General features: G+C 42.5%; 2 protein-coding genes across 2 annotated transcripts; one reads left to right on the top strand and one right to left on the bottom strand.

Annotated features, from left to right (window-relative positions):
- Positions 1 to 3,233: 3,233 nt before the first annotated feature.
- Positions 3,234 to 7,840, bottom strand: LOC133924666 (mitochondrial carrier protein MTM1-like). Its single transcript, XM_062370348.1, has 10 exons — positions 7,526 to 7,840; positions 7,168 to 7,209; positions 6,406 to 6,534; positions 6,261 to 6,320; positions 5,322 to 5,492; positions 4,966 to 5,065; positions 4,672 to 4,763; positions 4,411 to 4,560; positions 4,165 to 4,223; positions 3,234 to 3,656 (listed from the first exon to the last, which is right to left on the bottom strand). The coding sequence occupies exons 1-10, from the start codon at positions 7,811 to 7,813 to the stop codon at positions 3,524 to 3,526; spliced, it is 1,224 nt and encodes a 407-aa protein (XP_062226332.1). The 5' UTR covers positions 7,814 to 7,840; the 3' UTR covers positions 3,234 to 3,523.
- Positions 7,841 to 12,120: 4,280 nt separating this feature from the next.
- LOC133887008 (plastid division protein PDV1-like) lies at positions 12,121 to 16,566 on the top strand. Its single transcript, XM_062326920.1, has 2 exons — positions 12,121 to 12,507; positions 15,828 to 16,566. Exons 1-2 carry the CDS (start codon positions 12,217 to 12,219, stop codon positions 16,326 to 16,328), a joined length of 792 nt encoding a protein of 263 aa, XP_062182904.1. The 5' UTR covers positions 12,121 to 12,216; the 3' UTR covers positions 16,329 to 16,566.
- The last annotated feature ends 6,402 nt before the right edge of the window (positions 16,567 to 22,968 follow it).

Here is a 22,968-nt window from a genome sequence, read left to right as displayed (position 1 = left end):
CGAGAATAACTCGGCTTCTATTGAAAGCCAATAAAAGTACGAACAAACAGCAGCATACACAACCAAAACAAAAAAGAAGAAAAAAGAAAGGAGCTGGGGACACCAGTGTACAGGATAACAGCCAAGACAGATAACAGGAAGCTAGGCCAGCAGCAAATAAAGAAACTAAGAGCAGCCAACATACAAGCCTCAGCTAAAGACAGAGTAGCTAAACTGCTAAACATAACAGAGAAGAAGAAGTCTCCAGACTTCACCATAACATCTAAACTGCTAGAGAGGAAGACGAGAGTCAGCAGCTCCACCAAAACAGCCAAACAGCATGGACGAATGAAGTTAGGGAACCACTGCAAACCAAAATCAGCTCTCCAAAGCCTTTCGGCCTTCTTCTCCCAGTCAGTGCCCCAAGGCAAAAAAAAAAAAAAGCATCCTGACCTTGTTCTGAATCTTTAGATTTGATGAGAGTTACACTGATGCTGAGTCCATATGAGATCTTTCTGTTGGGCTAGGTGAAGAACACCCCACAAGCAACAGAATAAGATTACAGAAGCAAATCAACCCAGCTAGGCACTCTACCACCACACAAAGGCACCATGCCATTACAAATTCAAGAGCCCAGCACTCTACCAACTTCTGAAGCTGCAGCGAGCTCAGAAATAAGGACACCAGAAGCATAGATCGAGCACAAAAGCTAGCACAGGCTGACATAGCACAAGCTGACCTAGCCATAAGGACCACATATACACAAAAGCAGACCAAGCCGAGACCCACACTTTACAACTCCACCACGTCCGACTGGGTGATAGAGTTTGGTTGGAAGTCATAGCACCACGCCGTGAGATGGTCCAATGCCGGCAGAAGCAGCTCCTTGTCGCTCTCCTTGAGCAAGATTCTCCAACACTGCAAGCAAGAAATACTTTTGAGAAGAGTATCAATCGGCTTGCTGGGGAAGACCCTTTTTATCGCCATCTTGTTTCTAGTGCACCACAGCGACCAACTCAGACCTGCAAAAAAGAAGAGACACACAGTTGCGGGCAAATTCAGATTCTTTATCAAATGTCCAGAAGCAAGGTCATCAAGGGTCCTAGGTTGGTCCACCCACCCAAAACACTCTCTTATCACACTCCATGTGAAGTTGGCAAGGACACACTGCAAAAAGATGTGATCCAGCGTTTCCTTTCTCCCGCATAGGTAACATAACTCACTCCCTTTCCAGCCTCTTAGTTTTAGTGCAGATGCAGTTTGGAGTCTACCATTGGACACCTGCCAAAGGAAAATCTTGATCTTCTGAGGAACTTTGCATCCCCATATCACCCCACTAATCTTGTTTCTAACCCCTCCATCAAGAATGAAGCGGTACAAGGATTTAGTGGAGAAATTCCTCGATTTCTCCAGCGCCTAGTGGACTTCATCGTCCAAACTATCCAGATGAACTGAGGACATCAGATACTTTAACTCCTCATAGCTCCATAGCTTTGAGGGTGATAAGGCTCTTCTAAAGGTGATGTCGAACGTGTCAGCCTCGAAGCAGTCAACCACCTTAGCCGAAGAGTCAGTTACCATTCTGAAAAGCTCCGGGAACTGAATATTAAGGGGGTATCCTGTATCCAAGTGTCAGTTCAAAACCTAATCTTCGTGCCGTTGTACACCTTATAAACACCCCCCAATGATGGCACTATATAACATGACATGAGAGCTATAGTTAGCTGCGTTGGCACTAGGGAAAATAATTTCTAAAAGCAGTAAATAAAGAAGCCAGTTTGCAATTGATTTAGGGCTTTGGCCCTACCAAATTGAGATAGTGCAAGAGAAAAGAAGTGTGGATTTGTAGCTAGGATAAATTAAAGCAAATCGTAATGCCATCTCACCTTTCACCCTCAGTCCTCAGAGGAATCAGAAACGAGAATGGTGGGAGTTAAGCTGGGTGCATACACAGCCAACAAAGCTGAGCTCCCTTCAACTGATTATTTGGAAACCAATGGGAAGCTTTTGGATTGAAATGGACCTTCTTTTGTTAAATATCGCGCAAAGAATTATCGCGGAAAGAAAATAATGTGCTGCTAGAAATGGCAACCGTAAACACTTGTCAATCGCCATCCATCGAGCGCGGTATAACTCAACTCTTTCTACAGAAAAAATGTATTATTGAACATTCAGTAGTTGGCTACTGAAAAGTACTCGATCTTCCATCTTCAGAATCACGAGCATGGGATGTGAATGCGAGGGCCAAGAGAGTGGCGCCGGCGGAGAGATGGAGACGAGTTGCTCTTCTGCCGGGCCGTTGGGATTGGGCCTTCGAGAACAGAGTTCTGTGCGTGACGGGCCGGCAGATGTGAGCGTCATACAAACAGGCTTCCAGCCCAACTCCCCAACCGGCCGATGTGCACAAGAGAAAAGGCCTATCTACAACCCAAGTGGCCAACCCGAAAGGAGCCCATCAGCCCGACTCGCCACCGCAGCCTAGGGATGGTAATGGGTTTGGATCCCACGGGTAGTGACAACCCGTATCCGACGTGAAGCATCTCCTGGCACCACCAAAACCATCGGGCAGGGATGCGCCGGAGCCGAAGATGAGAAAGGGCAAGAACAAGGGTAAGGGAGAACAGAAGGGAGGCAAAAGGAAGAGACGTTAAGGAAAACGCCTTGCAATTCGGTTTTGTATTGAGGTAGATGCATGAGGAAGAGACATTAAGGTGACACCTTGTAATCGGTTCTGTATTTAGATATGCTCTTGTTCTGATGGTATCTTCGAAGTAATTCTTCAGACGAGGTGATCCTCGAAGTTGCAATTCTGAAAAGGCGTATTTGTTTCAGTGTTTACCCTTTTGTGCCCCCTCAATTACACGCGCTTGTTTCTTGGGGGGCAGTTTGGCTTCTACAATATGTTTTCTTATCGCTGATGAGTACCCGGTACTGAATTTGACATTGTTTGGATATGATCCAGAAATATGAAAGCGAAAACCATGGGAAAAATCTCAAGATTTGCCGGAGCTAATGGATTCGGTATTTTCTGAGTTTGGATTACAAACGCTGGGGAAAGCTACTCCACTGGCTATGCACGTGGTTTCAGACCAGTTTGTCAAGCCTGTCAAATTTAGTTCTCTGTTATGAACAACGAACTCAGCTGACGAGCTATGAACTTTCTCCCGCAAGGTTGATCCGTACAAAGACCTGAACATATCCTTCGCATAATGATTTCCTTTTCTTTAATTACTACTCCCAAGTAACTTCTGGGAAGAAGAAAAAAAAACAACAGTTTGGTTTATTTCAATTTTCCATCTAACTAGTTGCATGGAAGAGCATTACAGAAAACACCGATGAATAACTCCTGGTCTTCTGGTAGCCAGAAATGACAACATTTTAGGCATTCTGCCCCTTTATTCCAACCTCAACTTCCCGACAAGGCAGGCAATGACAAGCTCGATTTTGACAACGTGAAATCTCATTCGTGTAGGTAACGGAGAAAAAAAAAGTGTTTGCGGAAGGCTCTGTTGGAGTCGAAAACTACGTAAGAGGAGCTTAACAGTCATAACTCTGCATGTTTTCTGTGCATGATGTGCTTGACAACTTCATAAGAGGAGACAACAATGCCAACTGAAGGACCCGCACGTCCCATTCGGGGGCCTGCGCCTCTGAACAGACCGTTGATACCTTCCTTCCTGCAACAAATGTCACATTGCAAGTGTTACAAGCATTGCATTGTACAGAAATCTTGCAAGGGACTGAAGATTCTTGATGTTGACAGTGTTAAGCGTGCTTGATATGCCTAACAAGATATGTCCATTGCTGCATGAATACGGTCTTCAGGGGTACCGATTTACACCATAACTAGGACTCCAGAATTTGCATTAACACAACTCAAGGCAGATCTTTATTCCTCCAAAAAAAAAAAATCCTTGACAACCACAAAATTAATAGTCAATGTTCCATTTTAAACAGAGCATTTTTCTTGACAAGGCAGATCTTTCTTTGGCTCTTTGCCTATGTAACACCGGCATGTAAGGTTTTCCTTTGATTAAGAAGTAGCACAGATGCATCTTTGCTTATATACCACAATCACAGCCAGCCAATATGTGGCCAAATGTCTATTGCAACTTTGCAAACAAAAGAAAAAAAGAAAAAAAAGCAACTGAATGTGTCACTGATAGAAAAAGGTTAGACAGATACCTCCAAACCTCAAGCAATATGCGCCGTGTGTTCATGCTTAATACCCTTTCAGGATCCTTCTGTCAGGAGAAGGCAAGATTGAGCGCATGTAAATGTAGAATAAACTAATAAAAAAATAAGCCATTAAGTTAGTGTCATTAGCCGATTCCAAGTTCTTTTATTGCAAGGACATACATAAGTGATACCAAAAGTTTAAGAAACTAAAGTTCAGTTCAAAAAGGTATTAGCCTAGAGTCCCACGCTTGCCTCTATTTGTCTGCGTGTTTTGGCAACATCAAGAGGGCAGGTAGCACCGGCAGAGATAACCCCAGCAATGAAGCCTGCAGTAAAGTTTGTCCCCAATAAAATTGCTGCGTTGCTTTTGTCACCAACTAATCCTGTCAAGTGTCTTCTAGTCTGTACAGGAAGCATTTGGAAGATGAAAACAAAGTTATCACAAAAAGTTTAATTGAATCCAAACTGTAAAAAGATTTAAGCCAAATAGAAAACTTCAGTAGAGTAGCTCACTGGTTCAAGAACGGTCCAGCATATAGCCGAGAACGGGACATCACGTGCGACTTGTGCTCCCAGACCAGTCCATAGGAGGTGGTATCCCCGAACTATTTTCATTTTCCAAAATATATAGCTTACATTCATAACAAATGAGAACATAATGCTGCCACTAAAGTTTTGTTTGCATGTGTTTGTGCAAACAGTGTAACTAATATGGTTCAGAAGTTGTGATGAACTGTAGATGTATTGAAATATTGTTGCAGTATAAATTTTAGAAGCTAAGAAACAGTGAAGTCGCACAGTACATACAGTTTTCAGGGCTACTGATGTTCTGTCTCGATGAAAGCACACCAAGCAAAGTCTTCCACATTCCAGGGGGTTTCCCTCCAACATTTGATTCTTTAAAGGCCTAAATAATAACACAAGCAAACATTTGTCTACAGAATGGTACATAGCAATATCTTGCACCCAGAATAAGTTTTCTGTTATTTTTTAACAAAGAAATGTTCAAAAGTCTAAGCATTGAAATCAAGTTGTCACATTATTAGAGGAGTTGCTCCTATGGCCAACTCAAGTTTTGAGTTCCTTTCTTGCTATTGAAAAGAGAATTGAAGTGTTAACTTTAAACAACTAGACAACCTTGCATAGAAATTCAAGATGCTGACCTGCATACGTGTCCTTGCTAACTCAATGGGGGAACAAATTATGCATGCCAATGATCGTGCAATAGAGCCAGCAATAAGAGGAGCATATGGTCTAAGTTTGGGAAAATTATGATCTGAATATTCTTCAATCCAATTGCGCAACAAATCATAAGAAGGCAGATATATCCCAACCTGAAGAAACACACAGAAAAGAAGAAGAAAATATTATGGTAATGTATACTGAAAGCACATATGAATACTAGCAAACATGAAATTCTACAAGTCTATGATATTTACATAAGCAGAGCATAAGTCCAATAGGACGTGGAAAATTTACATAAAATTCAAGATCAGTGAAAGTGTGGTTACATGAAATGTTTCAGCTGCAATATGTGTGCAGACGCTGTATGACTAATACGTAGCAAATATCTGTAAGCCTTTCGAGAAAAAGAACCTCACAGAGGAAAAAATGTTTCACCAGGCCTCCAATAGGCCTTATCAGGCCTTGATAACTCCTTCCCTCCCTATTAAGTATAAACATCTATATACAATAGCACATCAGGCATTATGACGGGCTATTTGATACTACAAGCATGCTCGAAAGCTTTTGGCAAGAGTGCTTCATATTTGCTCGAGTAAAGATTAAACATCAATCTCAGTGCAGATCCATATCATTTATAGTTGAAAAGGAGTTCTAACCGTTGACCTTTTTTCCTTGCTTGTAACACAGAATGGTAATTGACACGTGATTTTAGCATCGACACGATACTGTTTCTGATGTAGTGAGAAACAAAATTATTGCAAGACGGACTTAACAACACATAATAGCAGTGGGAAGAGAGAGAGAAAAAACTTATACAGCAGATAGTGAAGAAAGGAAAATTCCATGATATTAGAAGGAATACAAGAATACATTGATATATAACAGGGTACAAACAATCATCAGCTGAAAGGATTTACCGTTGGCATGGCCAATGCTAGGCTTGCACCAGTACCTCTCCAAAGTCTAAAAATTCCTTCCTGCAGAGGCTTATCAATCATTACAGCAGGTGATGAAATCCGGAAGAAAATGCACACTGAAGAGAGATGCTCAATAAGCATTTACCTGTCTAGTGACCTTAGAAAACACATCCATTGTTCCTCTGTACTGGAAGCATTCAGGACTACAGGATGGCCCTAAAGCACTGACACCACCTGGGTTGCATGATGGATAGCACCTAAAATCTGGCCATATCTGAGAAATGTATTTTAGAGAAAATAAATAAACATATAAGGAATATTTGCACGAACACAATTCACCCAACAAATGATTTCTGGAAACCACTTGACAGAAATATCTTGAACTTTTAGAATCTGGTAAAAAAATGGAGAACCAATTTATACACTTCTGGAACAAGAAACAAGAGGCTTGATCTGAGAACACTTCAAGTATTATGAATACCCTCAATAAATTGGGAGTCATATATGCTCTATCCACTCTCATAATTGTTTCCAAACATTTTTTTTTTTTTTTGAATTTGAATTGGGACCCAGAACCTGAGTCCTCACAATTTTCCTTGAAGAAGCGTAACCAGTTTTTCCTTATCATGATTTCTCCATATTGTTCCAATTTTATTGAATTGCTCCAAAGAGACTCCTTATCATGATTTCTGTTAGGCACAGTTATCATATCATAGTGTAGCTCAAAAAGTGAGAGCCTGAGAGGCAGGCACACAGGCTAGTCGAATGATCAATAAGTACAAGCTATATATTTTTCTTTTCTTTCATTTTTTATGTTTTTTAGGAAAGGCACTAGAAATATTGGCATTGCGGTTTCATCCACTGAATTGTGAGTCCACTCTACGTGGAAGAGAAGCGTCACGCTTACCGTATTATAAACTACTCCAGCAGCTTGCGCTTGCAACCTCGTCTGCAATATGAAATGAGGACCGAATCAAAACAATAATCGCACAAATATCCGTACATGTTCCAATTAAGCTCGTAAAGTAAAACAAGAGCGGCGTGAAGATCTCTCCGCAACACGTCCCAATCCAATTCACCATGCCATAAATTCAATTCAGCGATCATCTCAACACAGCTCATTAACCTGCCGCTCCAGAGTCCAGTGGTATAATTTCCACGTGAAATGCTCTGCTCACCGAATCCTCACAACCAGGGGCCAGGGCGCGCCGCGCAACGCGGGGAGAGGGGGGTTCGGCGCTCCGTGGCACCACCAGGGTGCGTACCTTGGCGACGTCGAGGGGGTTGACGAGGACGGCGGACATGAAGGCGGCGCCGGCCGCCGCTACGGCGCGCTCGGCGAAGCCCATGTCTCTCTCGGCAGCGGGCGGCGGCGGAGGGGACTCCGCGGGCGCGGCATGCTCCATGGCCACGGAGAGCAGAGGCGGTGAATGGGGCGGACGCGGAGGAGGAGGAGGAGGCAGGCGAAGGAAGGGCCGAGGAGGAAGAGGAGGTGGACGTCGCTCGCATCGACACGGCTCCTGTTCTCTCCTCGCGTGCTCTGCGGTTTCCATTCCATTCCATTCCACAGGGAAGAGGAAGGAAGCGAAGCGACTAGTGTCCTGGTGGGACACGTGGCGCGCTCGCAGCGACGTGTTTGCTTTCCTGCGTCTGCTGGCGTTGCTGCTGCGGGAAACAGCAATTTGATTATTAACAAGCTAAGCGTGCGTGCTTTGCAATAAAAATATAAGTATTGAATATTATAACGTGAAGCACACAAGTTTAAATTATAAAATGTGGATGTGCTATAAAAGCGTCACGGAACAAATACGTCAAGAGCGTAGTTTGATTTCAGATGTAATATAAAAATAAAGAATGAGATTATCCGCTAATTTCTCCTCTAATTTTTTATTTAATTTATTTTTATTTTAAAATGAATTCAATATCTATAGCTGGTAATGAAACGAGAAGATGAAGGTTAATAATAAAAGTGAATAAATTATTCAAATTTTATGAGTTTTATTATATGAGAAGAGAAAAAAAAAGAGGTGACGTCGTGAACTCATGTTTTATATAGTAGAGAAGTATATCTGTTATTTGCACTGCACGGACCAAGTCAAGAGACAAGCAATCACAAGAAGCCTGGTTTCTGAATCTCTTGGAACCAGAACTGAGGGAAATATACCTGCCAGATTGCTAGGCCAAGAACAACGAGCAATCACACACACAATGCTCATCAAGAATCGACTTACAACTCCGCTGATCACATTTGCTATGCATGTAGTTAGACCAAAAGCACAACATCAGAGGGAATGCGGATGATGCATTGGATCATCATTCATCAGACAAGCAACACAGCAGAAAAATGTCAAGACAGATCGGCCTTTTCAGCGGATGTTCCAGACACCAGTTAAAATGAATGTTCGGCAACTCGGGATGGTGCCTTCTCTTCTTATTGAAACGGCACAAGGGCCATTCAGGTGCATTACATTCATCCTAGTTTGGTCAAACCACATCGATTCAAGTACATAACATTTCCGCTCAACAGATTGGCAAATCTGTCAGAACAAGTCACCTCGAATGATCTAAAACTACATTAGCATTCGTAATCTTATCAAGCACGTCCATGCAGAACCCTCCTAAGTGCTGACAAAAGATTTGATACCATAGAAAATGGGTCCTAGACTAATATTCAGGGCTTCAAATCGCTCTTTGGAGCTTCAGCAGGGGCGGTGGAGCTTGGTTCAGCCAGTGAAAATTTCTTTACTCTCTGCATTTTCACAGAAGAGCAAAGGTTATAGACAGTCTCATCAGCACTTCTTATGCGTAATAGCAACAACAATCACCTTACGAAGTAAAGAAAAATTAAAATAACAGCAAAAAAAGCTTATAATCTAAAACCTGCTTCCTCCCTCAAAAGTCAAAACTTCTTAATGAAATAATCAGACCGTAATGGCATTACAATTTCATATGTTTCTAAGAACAAATATATCTGGAGGGTCTAGCTACAGTGTGTGTCAGTGGCCTCCTGATGATCATCAGAGAAAATAACCAGAAAGCAGACATGAAGAAGACATCAGTACATCAGCACCTCTATAGGAATAACCTTAGCAAATTTCACACAATCATCAAAGGAGTTTAGTTCTGAGAAAACTTTGGACCTTATTCTACAGTATTTAAGAAGGGAAATACATCAAGTACTAAACTCTGATACAAATTAGTGATTTCAGCTCGTGTAACTTCCCACGCTTAATATAACTTTTATCTACAATAATCTATTTCTATCTCCACTTTCCAACGAAAGGTTGTGCAGATCTAATATGATTTTTTTTTTTTTGTAAATATGGCACACGAGAATGTTAAAACCACTTTGATAGTTTGATTGGGTAAGGGATGATGATCATCCAAAGCTTGAATTGGCCTTGATGCTGTTCATTTTGCTTGGAATGGCATTGGAAGCACACACTGTCAGATTTCTATCAACAAATTTGACTTGCAATGGGCAGAAAAAAAAATAAATTCTCCTTACATTTTTTGCCAGGGAGAACTATTCAGAAAAGTCTGGAAAAGCCGAAAAGGTTAACTGATTGCTTACTGCAGCCAGGAAACAGTGTAGCACGCTTGCAGATAACACATTACGACAGCTCTGTAAAATGAAGCCCTTTCTAAACTCTAAGATGGCAGTTTCAATCGTTGAATTAGTTATTTGGGATTTCAATGTCTGAGTATGTACCCTTATTTTTTAGAACACGCAAAAGGCTTGCGTATCTTTGTATTAAAGAAGAGTATGTACCCTTTAGTCTTTAGCATTGCCTATATGCTTGTGCAGTCTCTAAACTAACATTACCATACCATGATGGTGCAAAGATATGCAGAAGAGAATGTAAGTTGTAAGCATATCATCGAATACAAGTGGTTGTCCCTCTCTCACAATTCTTGAGCACATCATCAGGTATAAGGCAGCAAATAGTCTTAAAAAAGTTAGGAAAGATGAAATAGTTTATGGATGGTTAATATAGTCAGTTGGCTTTTAGTTAGAGTTGATGAGGACAATTACTTGGGAATGGGGGAAGGAAAGGAAGAGAGGCAAGCAGCACCTTCTGGACGATGCAGTCGCGGAGGGAGTCGAGGAGGGTGAGGCACCTGTCGCGGTCGTAGGGGGCCGCGGCAGCGCAGTTGAGTAGCGCCAGCGCCTCCTGCGAGCAGACCGGCCGCGGCGTCGTCGTCTCCATGCCGATCCACCCAGCCAACCAATCACCGACGGGGCGCAGAGTAGAGTTAGTGAGGGTTCACCTTTCCTAGAGAGCGCGCCGCAGCTGCCTCTTGAGGCGGCCGCTTGGGCGAGAAGAAAGAAAACCAGCGGCGGCCGGCTTGTGCGATTGGTTGCCCGTAGGCCGGTTCATGGGCAACGTGGCCCGATAAACCCAACCTGGCCCGACCCAACAAGTGCATGGGTTGGACTCGAGCTAAAACATAGACTCGCAGTTTCAGCCTGGTTGGGCTTGAGCTTAAAAAAAAACCAAAAAATCGATGCGATGAAAAAACCCAAAATAATCGAAGCTAGATAAAAAATAAAATATCGGGTCGAGCTTGGGCTTAGCAACCCAGTCCGAGCTTGTGGTTGCCTGACCTGACCAGATGTTTGAATAGGCCTAGTTGCCCGCATGGTTCTTCTTGTATGGATAATATATGGTTCTTGTCCATCTGAAATCGGAGTTATATTTACTCAGAAGTATATTTGATTGGTTATATTTGTGCGTATAGATTCAGTTAATTTTATTTTTTTATTAAATCTAAGATTATATAAGTGAATATAAGAGTTAAAATTGTAACTGGTTGTTTGTATGAAAATAAATTTATGACAATGATAAATGAGTCTATCGTGAGACCAAGTTATATATGAACAATTTCATTCATCAAATCAGACTAAAACAATACATATAAACAACAAAACACGTTTCTTTATCAGATTATATGTACCAGTTGTATCAAAATCCTTAACCAATCAGCGCGTCCTCATTGCGGTACTTTTCCAAATTTCTCCTTGGGCCGGGCCGGGCTAGGCCAGGTTTCCAAGATAAGATTTGATGCACTGGGCCGGTGTTGGGCTGTGGGCCGAGCATTTCACGGGCTGGTCTGGATTCATCAGGCTAAGTCATCCTATTGAACCGGACCCTTTGATGTTTTTACAATGAACAGTTGCCCTACCATTTGGTTTTAATTTCAGTTTTTCACGGTAAAAATAGTCAGAGATCCTAGTACGGTGGCACGCTAGTTCTATAGGGTACTCAGCACGGGTTTGAATGCTCCTTTCAATTCAAATTTCCACAGAAATTTAAACGGCGTGACCCGCGAACTCAGAACGTGCTCTTTGCGATGGCATTTTCGCATAGCCAGTTCTTTACAACAGTATCTTCAGTTAGTATGTTATATTTTTTAATACGGATGCAAATTATATATTTTTAATAACTAACTCTTAGCTTACATGATTAAGCAGAAGTGGTGGTACCTCTATTCAATAGAAATTAAACTCTAACCTTGCTCTTTGTGTGTATCACTACGATATAATTTTATTTTAATAATAAATAATATACTTGTCGACAACGAGACACGTTTCGTTAATCTACAAACTCCGTATCTTTGGTCTTCAGTAAACGTGGTATAAACATACTTAGTGTGAGTATGTGAATACATCTATAAGTTGTACTGGTATTTTTATTTTTTAACATATGATTAATATGTATTTTGCAAAACATAAGTTGCATTGCAGGATTACTAGCATGGTTATTTTTCAGTTCTAGTAACAGTGCTTGGCGTAAGATGCCTTTATTATTCAGCTAAAAGCAAGGCGGGCCTTGATTTCGTACAAAAGCAGCAGCAGAGCCGCAAATTTTGCTCTCCCTCCAAGCCATTCCGAAACCTCGCGGCGGCCACCCCCTCCCGAATATTCTAGAACCTTCTAGACCTAGGGTTCCGGATGGAGCCCGAAGAGGTGGAGGCCGTGCTGGAGACCATCTGGGACCTCCACGACAAGGTCAGCGATGTCATCCACGCCCTCTCTCGCGCCCACTTCCTGCGCGCCGTCCGCCGGCGTGCCACCGCTGCGGGGGACAAGCCCACCGGCCTCGTGTACGTCAAGGTCGGGGGCCTCGCCGCGGGCTACGGCGACGAGGCGGCCGCCCTGGCAGCCTTTGCCGAGGAGGCAAGGAGCCTCCACGCCATCCGCGCCGCGCTGGAGGACCTCGAGGACCAGTTCGAGTGTTTTCTCGTGAGCATCCTGACCCCCCCCCCTCGCCCCCTCCTAGGCCACCGCTCTTGTTCGTGCGATTTGCCGGTGTGATCTGTGTTCGATGCAAGTCGTTCTGTGCGTCGAACTCGCGCTGCGAATTTTTTTCAAATGAATATTGTCTTGGTGGTAATTGGTTGGTACGATGTTCAAGTGCATTGGGTAGGGACTCAGTACGGCCAGAAATCCAGTGGAGACAACTGATTCTTTGTTGAAACTTGAAACCATGGAAGGATATAGGTAGGGTTACAGTGTGAATTTTTGGAAGAGGGAAATCACCTTGGATAAAATGCAAATAGACAGATCTGCAAGTAGTTCGATAATTGGTGTGTACTGTGGATTGTGATGATATACCAGCTCATTGTTTCATTAATAGTCCAATTTTAGCCAGACCTTGTTTACACCTGCGCAAATAAGTGATCTGAGTTCATGGGAATGTTCGGTGGGTAAGAACACAGGGTTGAGACCAATGGGCAGCCTTATGGTTGGGTGTATAAGCTCATCTGGTTGAGTTATCACAAAGCAGCATTACGGCCAAATATCTTTATTCTTTCAAAGTAGGGAACCATGTGTGTTTTTTAACTCATTTTAAGATGGCTTCACATTCTCAGAAGCAGAACGCATATTAATCAAAGTTAGACCTTGTGGTTTCTGCCTGCTATTAATTAAACTCAAAAGGGAAAAGGGCATCGTGCATTGAAATGTGTAGGACCGAGACGGCGATTAGAGGAGGGGTAAATATGCGTCTCATCAATTTCTTTCGAAACGGATGGTCTTCTCCTATTTTATCACCCAACGCACCTCAAAAACTAAGAGCGGAAGCAAAATCGGAGAGAATCAAGTTGCTATGAAAATCTTCGAAAAAGTTGCTATGAAAATCTTCGAAAAAACACATGGTTCTCGTTGATGTATATGAACCCTAAGTTTCATTGAAACTCATCTCATGGGTCATCGCCACAAAAAATAGCAACTTGAAGAAAGAAATCTTCGAATTAACGAAAAGATCATCGGAAGAAGAGATTCTCCAAGTTGATAATTTAGAGGTAAGTGGATTCAAGACCCACTTATATACATTAGTATGTGCATTTTACACTTCTAGCCACAAGAAGAATAACTTCTTAAGGTGGGAAATTTTCAGCTTAACAATTATAACGAAAAACGCAACCAGAAAGGGAATAACTCGAAACAAAACAAATGAGCCAATAAAAAAAACTAGAAGTAAATGAGCATAAGCACAAGGGGGAACAAATACTTCATTTCATTCAGGGGACAACCTATTTTCGACAGAATTACAAGGTAGTTTTCTCACAAAAAGCTCTCATCTATTATAAAAGCTAAGCTCTCATCTCTTATATCCTCTAAAATCTAGCACTCAAAACTCAAATGCCTGGCTCACCTCTCTCACACAGCCCTATTCCTCTATTTATAGGTCTATGAAGGTAACTTAGCTTTTAAGTTTTTTTGTTTCTAAAATACTTCTCTCTTCCAATAGTCTCTTACCTACCACCGGGGTATTTTGATCCATTTTTCGCTTCGTCTATCGAACGGCCGTGGTTTTTTCATGACTTAGTTTCGCCTTGGCACAAGTTTCGTGATGATGCCACGTGCATTCCATTCGTCTATGGTTTTGAGGCCAAACTATAAAAATATCTTACACGCTTCTCAAAACGTGACTCGTTGTGACTTACTTAAGCCTTAAGCAAGCATCCTGATGTCGACACGTGTACTCCATCTTGCAATCTTGACTGCCGGCAAGTTTCTCCCGCTCCTGACCCCTTCGGTCATCTTGTCACTTGCATTGGTATACTCTTTGCTTGATTTTGTCAACACGTTATCTTCATCCACCTTCACACACATTGCTTGACTTCCAAGTGCACAGCTAAGATCACTCTCGACTCTACGCGACCTCCTCGATCGCCTGGCACCAAGCATCCTACTTTGCCCCGATCATTCCGCCGTTGACCGTCAAGTTTTATTCATCACTTGCACAATATAGGACAAGCACACATGCATCTCCAACATAATTATAGATTAGCCAAAATCAAAATCCTTAATTGAAAGCACAACACAGAAAAATTGTGTACGTCGATGTTCATACCTCTAAGTGTTAGATCATCCGGCGTGTTCAACCCATCAGACCAGGCATTTTGCATCTTCTCTGAAAATATTAGTCTGGTGTGCATTACTTTCCATCGCCGGACCATCCGGTGAGTTTAATTTCACCAGAGTCGATTTGCAAACTCTCTACAAGAAATGCTCCAGCGTAACAGTTGGTGTGTACTCCTTGGGCGCCGTCGGACCATCCGGTGAGTGTAAGTCCACCAGAGCCGATTTGCAACATCTCTGCAAGAAAAACTCTAGCGTGTATTGCTGCTCAGCGTCAGACTATCCGATGTGCACTTCAACTTTTACTTCTGAGTTGAAAAGCTCCGACGTAAACCTCATATGAACACCGGACCATCTAACGCACTCAATTTCTAGAGCGCTCGATTTGCAACCTCTCTGCAAGAAAAACTCTAGCATGTATTGCTGTAAAACTTTGGCAACCTCATGCAGACATGTACCAAGCCGCTTTATAGATCAATTTATTTCATTAATTTTGTGGGTACGCTTACAAGGTATGACGATGATCATAGGATGTGTAGAGGTTGCGTAACTATATTAGAAAGGTAACCGGTTAGTCAACCATGAATGTTGGAAGTTACATAAGATGGTTGAACTTGAACTTCAATTCTCTAGATCTTTTCATGTTGAAGGATGCCACATACAGCCGCTCCTAAGGAGTTAGTGGGCAAAATCTATCTACTAATCTAGTTGAAACTCTTGAAAGGTTGTGATGTTTATTTAATGCATCTATCAAATAATATAACTTGCTTTACCACATAGGAATGAATGAATGATGACACTTTTTACTGGTGTTGCCATTATTTAACGTTGTCTGTCATCATGTGAAGTCGCTCCTTATTATGTATGGATGTCAATAATTTTTGCTAGAGTTGCCATTGTTTACTGTTATCTATCACTGTTTGAAATCACTCTATCATTATGTGAAGTTGTTCTTTATATTTGTTCTCATCAACATTTATGGTTCCTTAGACAATTTGAGCTGCACAGATTTCCAGTTCCGTGAACCAACTTTCCTGCATGGCATTGTAGAATACACTTGGTTGTTTGTGCAAAGGAGTTATCATCCAGCCCTAGCTGTCCTTATTAGTTCGTGAGCTATCGCAATGAATTGTCATGATTAATGCTTTAATTTCATTATGTGCGCAGTCTAAGCATGCATTTTTACTCTTTCACAGGCTGTGCAGTCACAGCACCAAGAAGAACGAGATATTGCATTAACAAGGTTGGATCAAAGTCGCATCATGCTTGCAATAAGATTGAAAGAGCATCATGGGAACAATCACGGAGTCATAGACGAGGCATCCGACTTTGTCCATAATGTCTACCAGGATGTTTGGCCTTCTATATCAGTAAACAAACCTGAGAAGTGTGCTGACAGTTCCAATAACATGGTGAAGGGTTCAAATTTCTTGGGGCGGATGGTAGCTTCTAGTCTTGCTTTAGCTGGGAACAGTTTCAGCTTCAAAAACTTTGGTGGTTTATTAGGGAATAGTGCAGTGTTAGCTATGGGCATGCTTACGCTGCTGCAGCTGCATTGGATGGGTTCTGGAGAACAAAGTCCGTCAGTTAGTAACTACAGCTACAGGAGGGTCAATCGGGATAATTCGTCACGGTTGGGGACGTTTCCACGAAGTATTACAGAGAGTCATCTTGATGTGTCATTAGCCAAAGGTTGAGGGGTCCTTTCGCATTGTCTTATTTATTGCTTGTACATGGTTTGCTAGGATGTTTTGGAATAGAAAGTTATTCTCACTTGTTCTCTGGGTAGTAAACGAATTGTCAGTCTAGGTGCAGATCAGCTTAGGTGAGTTGACCTCTCTTGTTTTTTCTATGGATTGTAATTGTGCACTGTATCCTTGTAGGCAGTAACACTTATTGATGTTGGTATGTTTGCTCTTGGTTTGCTTGACTATATGTGCAAATTTGAGGGAGCTCTTGTTTATTCCATTGCACTGTTATCTTGTTTCTTCATTCTTGCTTGTGATGGACTAATGGCTCTTTGTGTATTGCTAGCTGATTATGTCATGCCCGTGTGCGTTGTCACCGCCTGTTGTCTGATTTCTTTTCGGGAGAAAAAAAAAAGGAACACTTGTTGTCTGCTTCAGAGTGCTGCTGATCTTCAACCTATTCCCAACTTTGAAGATACTTTTGCTGAACTAAGATTCCTTGAACATAGTATCTCCCTATAAGAAGTGCATAATTTTAACCAGTAGTTTATCATGGAATGCGCCTGATCGATGCTTGGAATCGCTTGGATCAGGCCGGGATTCTTCTACTTGGGATGGTGGAAATGTCCCTGATGAAATCACACGCATGGGTTGGGCCCATCTAAATGAGACCTCAGGTAAAGAATGATGATCAAACTTTCAACCTCCAAATGTCTGTATGCATATGAAACTCTGACCTCATTTCCTGAAATTTCTAGTGAGAGCATTGAGCGTTTATTTATGGTTGTCCTTGAGGGCACTCCCACTATCAATCAAATCACTATTACCCTCTGGAACGGGCCCAAACTAGCAGCAAGTCCCAACAACAGTGGCAGGAGCAACCATGCCTGCCCGAATATGGATCTCGCGGTTGCACTGGGCGGCTCCCTTGACCATTCCAAAAAGGGCCAACTGAGCCAAAGATAGCAAGCAGCATTGCACTCACGGACATGAAGAGAAGAGATGGTAGCATAGCATTAGCGCACAAGGAGACACTGCACTTTGCTTTTCTCTTCGCCCCCAGGCCCCAGCTGTGTGTGCTCACGGTCCTCTCGCTGTGCCGACAGGGCGGTCCTCTCCTGTGCATGCTCCATGCGGTGGTGGTGGTGGTTTGTGTACTACTGTAGCACCTAGCAGGGGCTGCTCATGCCGTTGCCACCCATGGCTAGGAAGGATATATCCATCATCCTGTCTTCTCTATCGCTTCTCAGACTGAGACCACCACCACCAACGAAGATGACTCGGATACTCTGCATGAGTGCCTGGCTTCATCATTTCACCTAGGGTCTTGTAGGATCGAGAATAATGATTCGAGATGGTGAATATACGGCTTACTAATTTCTTTCAAAATGGATGACCTCCTTTTATCACCTCACGTATCTCAAAAACCAACAACGAAAGTAAAATCGAAGATAATCAAGTTGCTAAGAAAATATCCAGAAAAACACATGGCTCTCGTGGATGTATATGAACACTAGTTTCTATTGAAACCCATCTTATAGGTCATCACCATAAAAGATAGCAATTTGAGAAAAAAAAAACCTTCAAAACAAAGAAAAGATCACCGGTAGAAGAATTCTCCAAATTGATAATCTAAAGGGAATAGAATTCAATACCCACTTGTACACATATGTATGTGAATTTTATGCCTCTAGCAACAAGAAGAACAACTTTACAAGGTGAAAAAAAAAATTAGCTCAACAATCAGAACGAAAACACAACGGAAAAAAGAAAAACTTGCAAAGGAACCAATAGAGAGAAACTAGGAGGTGAATACAAGCACAAGAGTAAATATAAATTTTATTGCTTGCAGAGGTCAGTCCTATTTTAGATGGATTACAAAGATTTTTTTTCTCACACAGCTCTCACCAAATAAATAGTCTAAGCACTCTTCTTTCTCTCCTCTAAAATCCTAACACAAGCTCTCATATGAATGACTCAAGGTGCTCAAGTGACTGGTTCCTCCCTCATAACAGTCATATCCCTCTATTTATAGGTCTTATGAGCTTTCTTAGATGTTCAGTTTCCTTCTTTCCAAAATACTTCTCGCTTACAATGGCCTCTTAACTACTACCGTGACATTTTGATCTATTTTTCGCTCCGTTCATCGAATGGCTATGACGCCTTCACGACTTAGCTTCGCGATGATGCCACGTGAACCACATCTTACGATCTTGACAGCTGGCAAGTCTCTTTCGCTCCTGATTCCTCGGACCGCCTTATCACTTGCACCGATATCCCTTTCGTTTAACTTCTTCAACACGTCAACTTCATCCGTCTCTTATAATTTGCTTGACCTTCACGTGTACTGCTAGGATCACCCTTGACTTCGTCCAGCCTCCTTGATCGTCCGACACCAAGCATCTCGCTTAGCCTCGATCTCGTCGTTGACTGTCAAGCCAACTTAAGAATCTTTAGTTGTCAATACAACCCGAAAAAATCGTGAACACCAGATGTTTCTGTCTGCACACCGGAACGTGCAGTGTATGTAACATCCTCTTCTATCTGGGCTCTTCACCAGAACATCCGGTGTAACTTTCAAAGTACTTACCAGAACTTTCAGTGTCAACACCAGAACTTCCGATGTTCAGTACAACACATAACCCTCCGAAAAAATCTTCTCTACAAGAAATTATCTGGCGTCATCATCAGAACGTCCGATATCAACTCCGGAACTTTCGATGTTCAGTACAACACGTAACCCTCCAAAAAATTCTTCTCTGCAAGAAATGATCCGGTGTCATCATCGGAACTTCCGGTATCAACACCGGAACTTCCGATGTTTAGTACAACACATAACCCTCCGAAAAATTCTTCTCTATAAGAAATGACCCGGCGTCATCATCGAAACTTCCGGTATCAACATCGGAACTTCCAATGTTCAATACAGCACAGAACCATTCCAAAAAAAATTCTCTGCAAGAAATGATCCGATGTGCACAAAATCCCAGCACCGGACCTTCTGGTTAGGACCAAAAACTTTCGATATGTACAATTTTTCTAAAATCAGAGATAAAAATTTTCAACATAATTTTCTCTCTAATTTTGGTTAGATATGATCACAATTTCAATATATAGATATTTTTATACAAACACAAAATTATCAAACCAAAATAATAACTTTATCGATCACTCATAGTAAATAAATTAATTCACATTTTAACTTAGTTTGTCAGCCTCTTCCAATAGCACTAGGCGAAATGATCATTTGAAAGCATAGCGAATTTCAAAGGCCTGGCTTTGCTTGAGCGAATTTCAAACAGTCGCAACATGAATTTTCTACTAGTTTCGAGCGAATATCGGCCGTTGCAAAAGTACCACGAGTAGCCTAGAGTAGCCTAGGTAGTCAGGTATGCAAGGCTGAGGCCGAAACCTAGGTACCGAAATCCGAAGGGATCCTCCTTGCCCCTCATTGCGCCTGTGCCGTCGCTATCGCTGCCTGGAAGGCGACAGCATACGGCGTCATACCCACATCGATCCCCGCGAGATACGGTGGGCTCCAGCGCCGGCGTCCGGCCAACGGACATCATCCCCTGTCGCCGTCGAGAGCCACCGCGCCGCCCGTCCCGTGGCCCCCTTCCTCCTGCCGATCTGCCGGGCGCCAGCGACGGTGACGTGTTGCTCTGTTGCTACTCGTCCCTTTTTCAGCTAAACGAACATGCAAATATGTCTGGCAGGAGATAATCCACGGCTCAGCAACTCTCTTACACGCTAATCAAGAAGAACACTTCGCAAATTCCGAGATGATGCAGCCACAATGACATCTGCACCTGCCACAACTCTCTCCAAGGTCCCTCGCCAGCTCTCCAATAGGAGGATTGGAGTACATCTGGTTCAGCTGCAAGTACCTGTGCGACTCACCACGCGCAGAGAGCCAAAGCTGCTAGTGCTAGCTCTACATGGGCATGTGCAGTGCATTTGGGGTTCATTGCACGCCTGCTTCGCGCAGAACGAAAGCCGCGAAATCCTCTTTCCAGCTGAAGCTGCTCGCATGCACAGCTCTCTGCGCGCTGCTGCTCACAGGCCCAGGCTCAGAGCTAGTGGGCTGAAGGACAGAGCTCAAAGGCTCAAAGCGAAGGAAAAGTAGGACGAAGCACTGTAAAATTCGGAAATTTCTCCACGAATCTCCTGCTCATCTTGAGTTGACACTATTGTAGGGTTGGGTTCAGTCAAACAGCACCTATGGAGATGGAGTGCTGCCATCTCATTCTCCACTCGACTAGGTTTAGGTTGTCACTCACACCAGGGATATAATCCAATGAAGACTACTGTACAGTGCAGCGCTCTTGAGTCCTAGTAGCTGCCAAAGGGTGCAAGCCTGCTGTACCCCAGCTGCTAGAGAGAGAGAGAGAGACAGTATCTCTCAGTATGGTATAATGAATCCATGTAACCAGAAAGGACGAGCCCTGTTTGCTCACATGGTGAAAAGGTACCAAAAAAAAAAGAAATCCTGCTGAGCTAATAACTTGTTTCTGCAATTGCCAATTGCATTGAATTGCCTGGCCAGAGTGGTAGAAAACTGCACCATCCCTCACATGAGAGAAGTCAGACACGCATGACAGTCTGCATATGCAATGCAAGCGGCCAATTGAAGCAGACACGCCTTCCCAGCCAACCCCCCACAGCAAGAGCATAGCAAGGAAACGTGAAGAAAATTGGAACAAGAAAGCCAAGAATGCATCACCAATGCATGCTCATCTCCCTGCTTCGTGTGCTGTTGCTCCTTTGGGGATGGGGATGCCAAATAGAAGAGCCATTCATTCATGTGAAAGAAGCCTAGGTGAGAGTGCCTACTCCCCTCAAAAGGGCCTTGCTGCTTGCACTGTGAAAGAGACCGACACCCAAGAAACCTTTACAAGAGGAGAGGAGGGTAGAGGAGAGAATTCAAAAGATTGAAGTGAGCTTCATATGCTTGGCTTCTTCTGTTCTCGCTTGCTTGTCTGGTTTTGGAGCTCTTCTCATCTCACAAAAAATCTTACCTGATTTCTTCTTAACAATTACTTACAGGATTTGCACGCCATCTCTAGGATTTTACTCTTGAATATGACTTCAAAATGTATCAGTGAAAGTAGCATGGCATTATATGCAATTTTTGTCAAAAAAAGTCAGAAAGTAACATAGAGTAAAGTGCAGTTTTCTCCAAGAAAAAATGTGCCATAAAGGTCCCAGTTTGAATCACAGAGGACCACAACCCGGCGAGCTATAAGGCTGGTACCAAACCTATTTTTAACCTGAAAAAACGGTGTTTGTAACATTCCAATTCCAAAGCTTTCAACTTTGAAGATGCCGTAGGGCTGGTCAAACAGACTCTTATGTCTTGGTGAGCTAAGCCGTGTGAGGAAGCTGGATAAAGGTAGCATGGCCTTCTTAGTCCGTTCTTGTTTGGACCCTTGTGGTTTGTTTTGCAAGAGATTAGCATCAGGCTGTGTACTTGCATTCTCTAAAGTACCATGGTCCATGATACACATTCCCTGGACAAGCTGAAAAAAGTTTTTGTTCAGAGTTCAGTATTTAGCTTCAGTTACTTTTTTGAACTATAATTATTTAGCTTCAGTTACAGGTTACAGAGAGGTAATAGCATCAGTTCAATTATTTCTTGCTGACAGAACAAAATCAAGAAAAGAGAACATTTATTTGTCAAAGATCTAGTTCTGAGTATTGACCGAAAACTGAAAATCTATCTACCAGATTTTATTTTAGGGAAATTATTGACCCATATATAGCTGGTGAAGATGTCTATGCACACTTGATTATACTTTATCCAACAATAACTGTAGTCTAGCCTTTATGTACATAGCATGTATAGCTCCTTTGCTGAAGTTAGTTAGATGCGATGAAGGTACTGAGATTTTTCCTGAAAAGCCACAAAGATAAGCCTCTTTGGGCATCTCCTAGCAGCAGCTGGTAATTTTCAGGCTGATACAAGGCAGATTTGCTAATATCATATCTCATGATATGTTCATCTCTTTTGGGGGCAAGAACTTTAGCTGACCTTTTTCTAGCAACTTACATGTGGAAAAAAGCTCAACTGTTTTTTCTCCTCCCATCACCATCACCAGATACTAGCTTGTTTCTAGCTATTCTGAAAAAAATAATCAGCACCATAGCCTAAGGAGTGTCACTTTGAGTGTTTTTAGGAGGGTTACAAGGACCACCACCAAATTGCCGCAATTACGTGGTCCATGTCCTACATACCAACCAACGCATGGATGCTGTAGTTGTTGTTCCTCTTTTCAAGATATTTCGGCACCTGATTTATTTCGGCACCTGATTAGTACATTGTCCCCAGGCTTTTCACTTTTCAGACTATTGAAACGATGTTACTGCTTCATTATATCGGCAGCTCACAATTGATCACGCGTTCTGTAAAAGAAGATATGTGTGCTTTACTCAACGCACACAGGACCAACAACTCTTATTGTACGTAGCGGTACGATGGAATTTTGTCTAGTCATGAAAATCTCTTAAAAACCGTTATATAGTAACTTGTAGATTATGTGCTAATTGTAACTAACGAGTGATGATAAACTGAGCACAAATACAAGTATCAGTTGAGAACTTGAGATTGGAAAGAAGGAAAAGGTGAGACCAGAGGGCCACACATAGGTCA

This window comes from Phragmites australis, chromosome 1 (genome assembly GCF_958298935.1).
Source record: "Phragmites australis chromosome 1, lpPhrAust1.1, whole genome shotgun sequence".
In the NCBI taxonomy this organism is placed as follows: Eukaryota; Viridiplantae; Streptophyta; class Magnoliopsida; order Poales; family Poaceae; genus Phragmites; species Phragmites australis.
This window is presented reverse-complemented; position numbering and strand designations above follow the sequence as displayed.

What these genes read in the sequence shown, in the direction of transcription:
- LOC133887008 (XM_062326920.1), top strand. Translation starts at nt 12,217, where the DNA reads ATGGAGCCCGAAGAGGTGGAGGCCGTGCTGGAGACCATCTGGGACCTC. An exon ending in ACCAGTTCGAGTGTTTTCTC is followed by an intron (nt 12,508 to 15,827) that starts GTGAGCATCCTG and finishes ACTCTTTCACAG; the next exon opens with GCTGTGCAGTCACAGCACCA.
- LOC133924666 (XM_062370348.1), bottom strand. Translation starts at nt 7,813, where the DNA reads ATGGAAACCGCAGAGCACGCGAGGAGAGAACAGGAGCCGTGTCGATGC. An exon ending in ACCCCCTCGACGTCGCCAAG is followed by an intron (nt 7,210 to 7,525) that starts GTACGCACCCTG and finishes TTCATATTGCAG; the next exon opens with ACGAGGTTGCAAGCGCAAGC. An exon ending in ATATTGCTTGAGGTTTGGAG is followed by an intron (nt 3,657 to 4,164) that starts GTATCTGTCTAA and finishes CATTTGTTGCAG; the next exon opens with GAAGGAAGGTATCAACGGTC.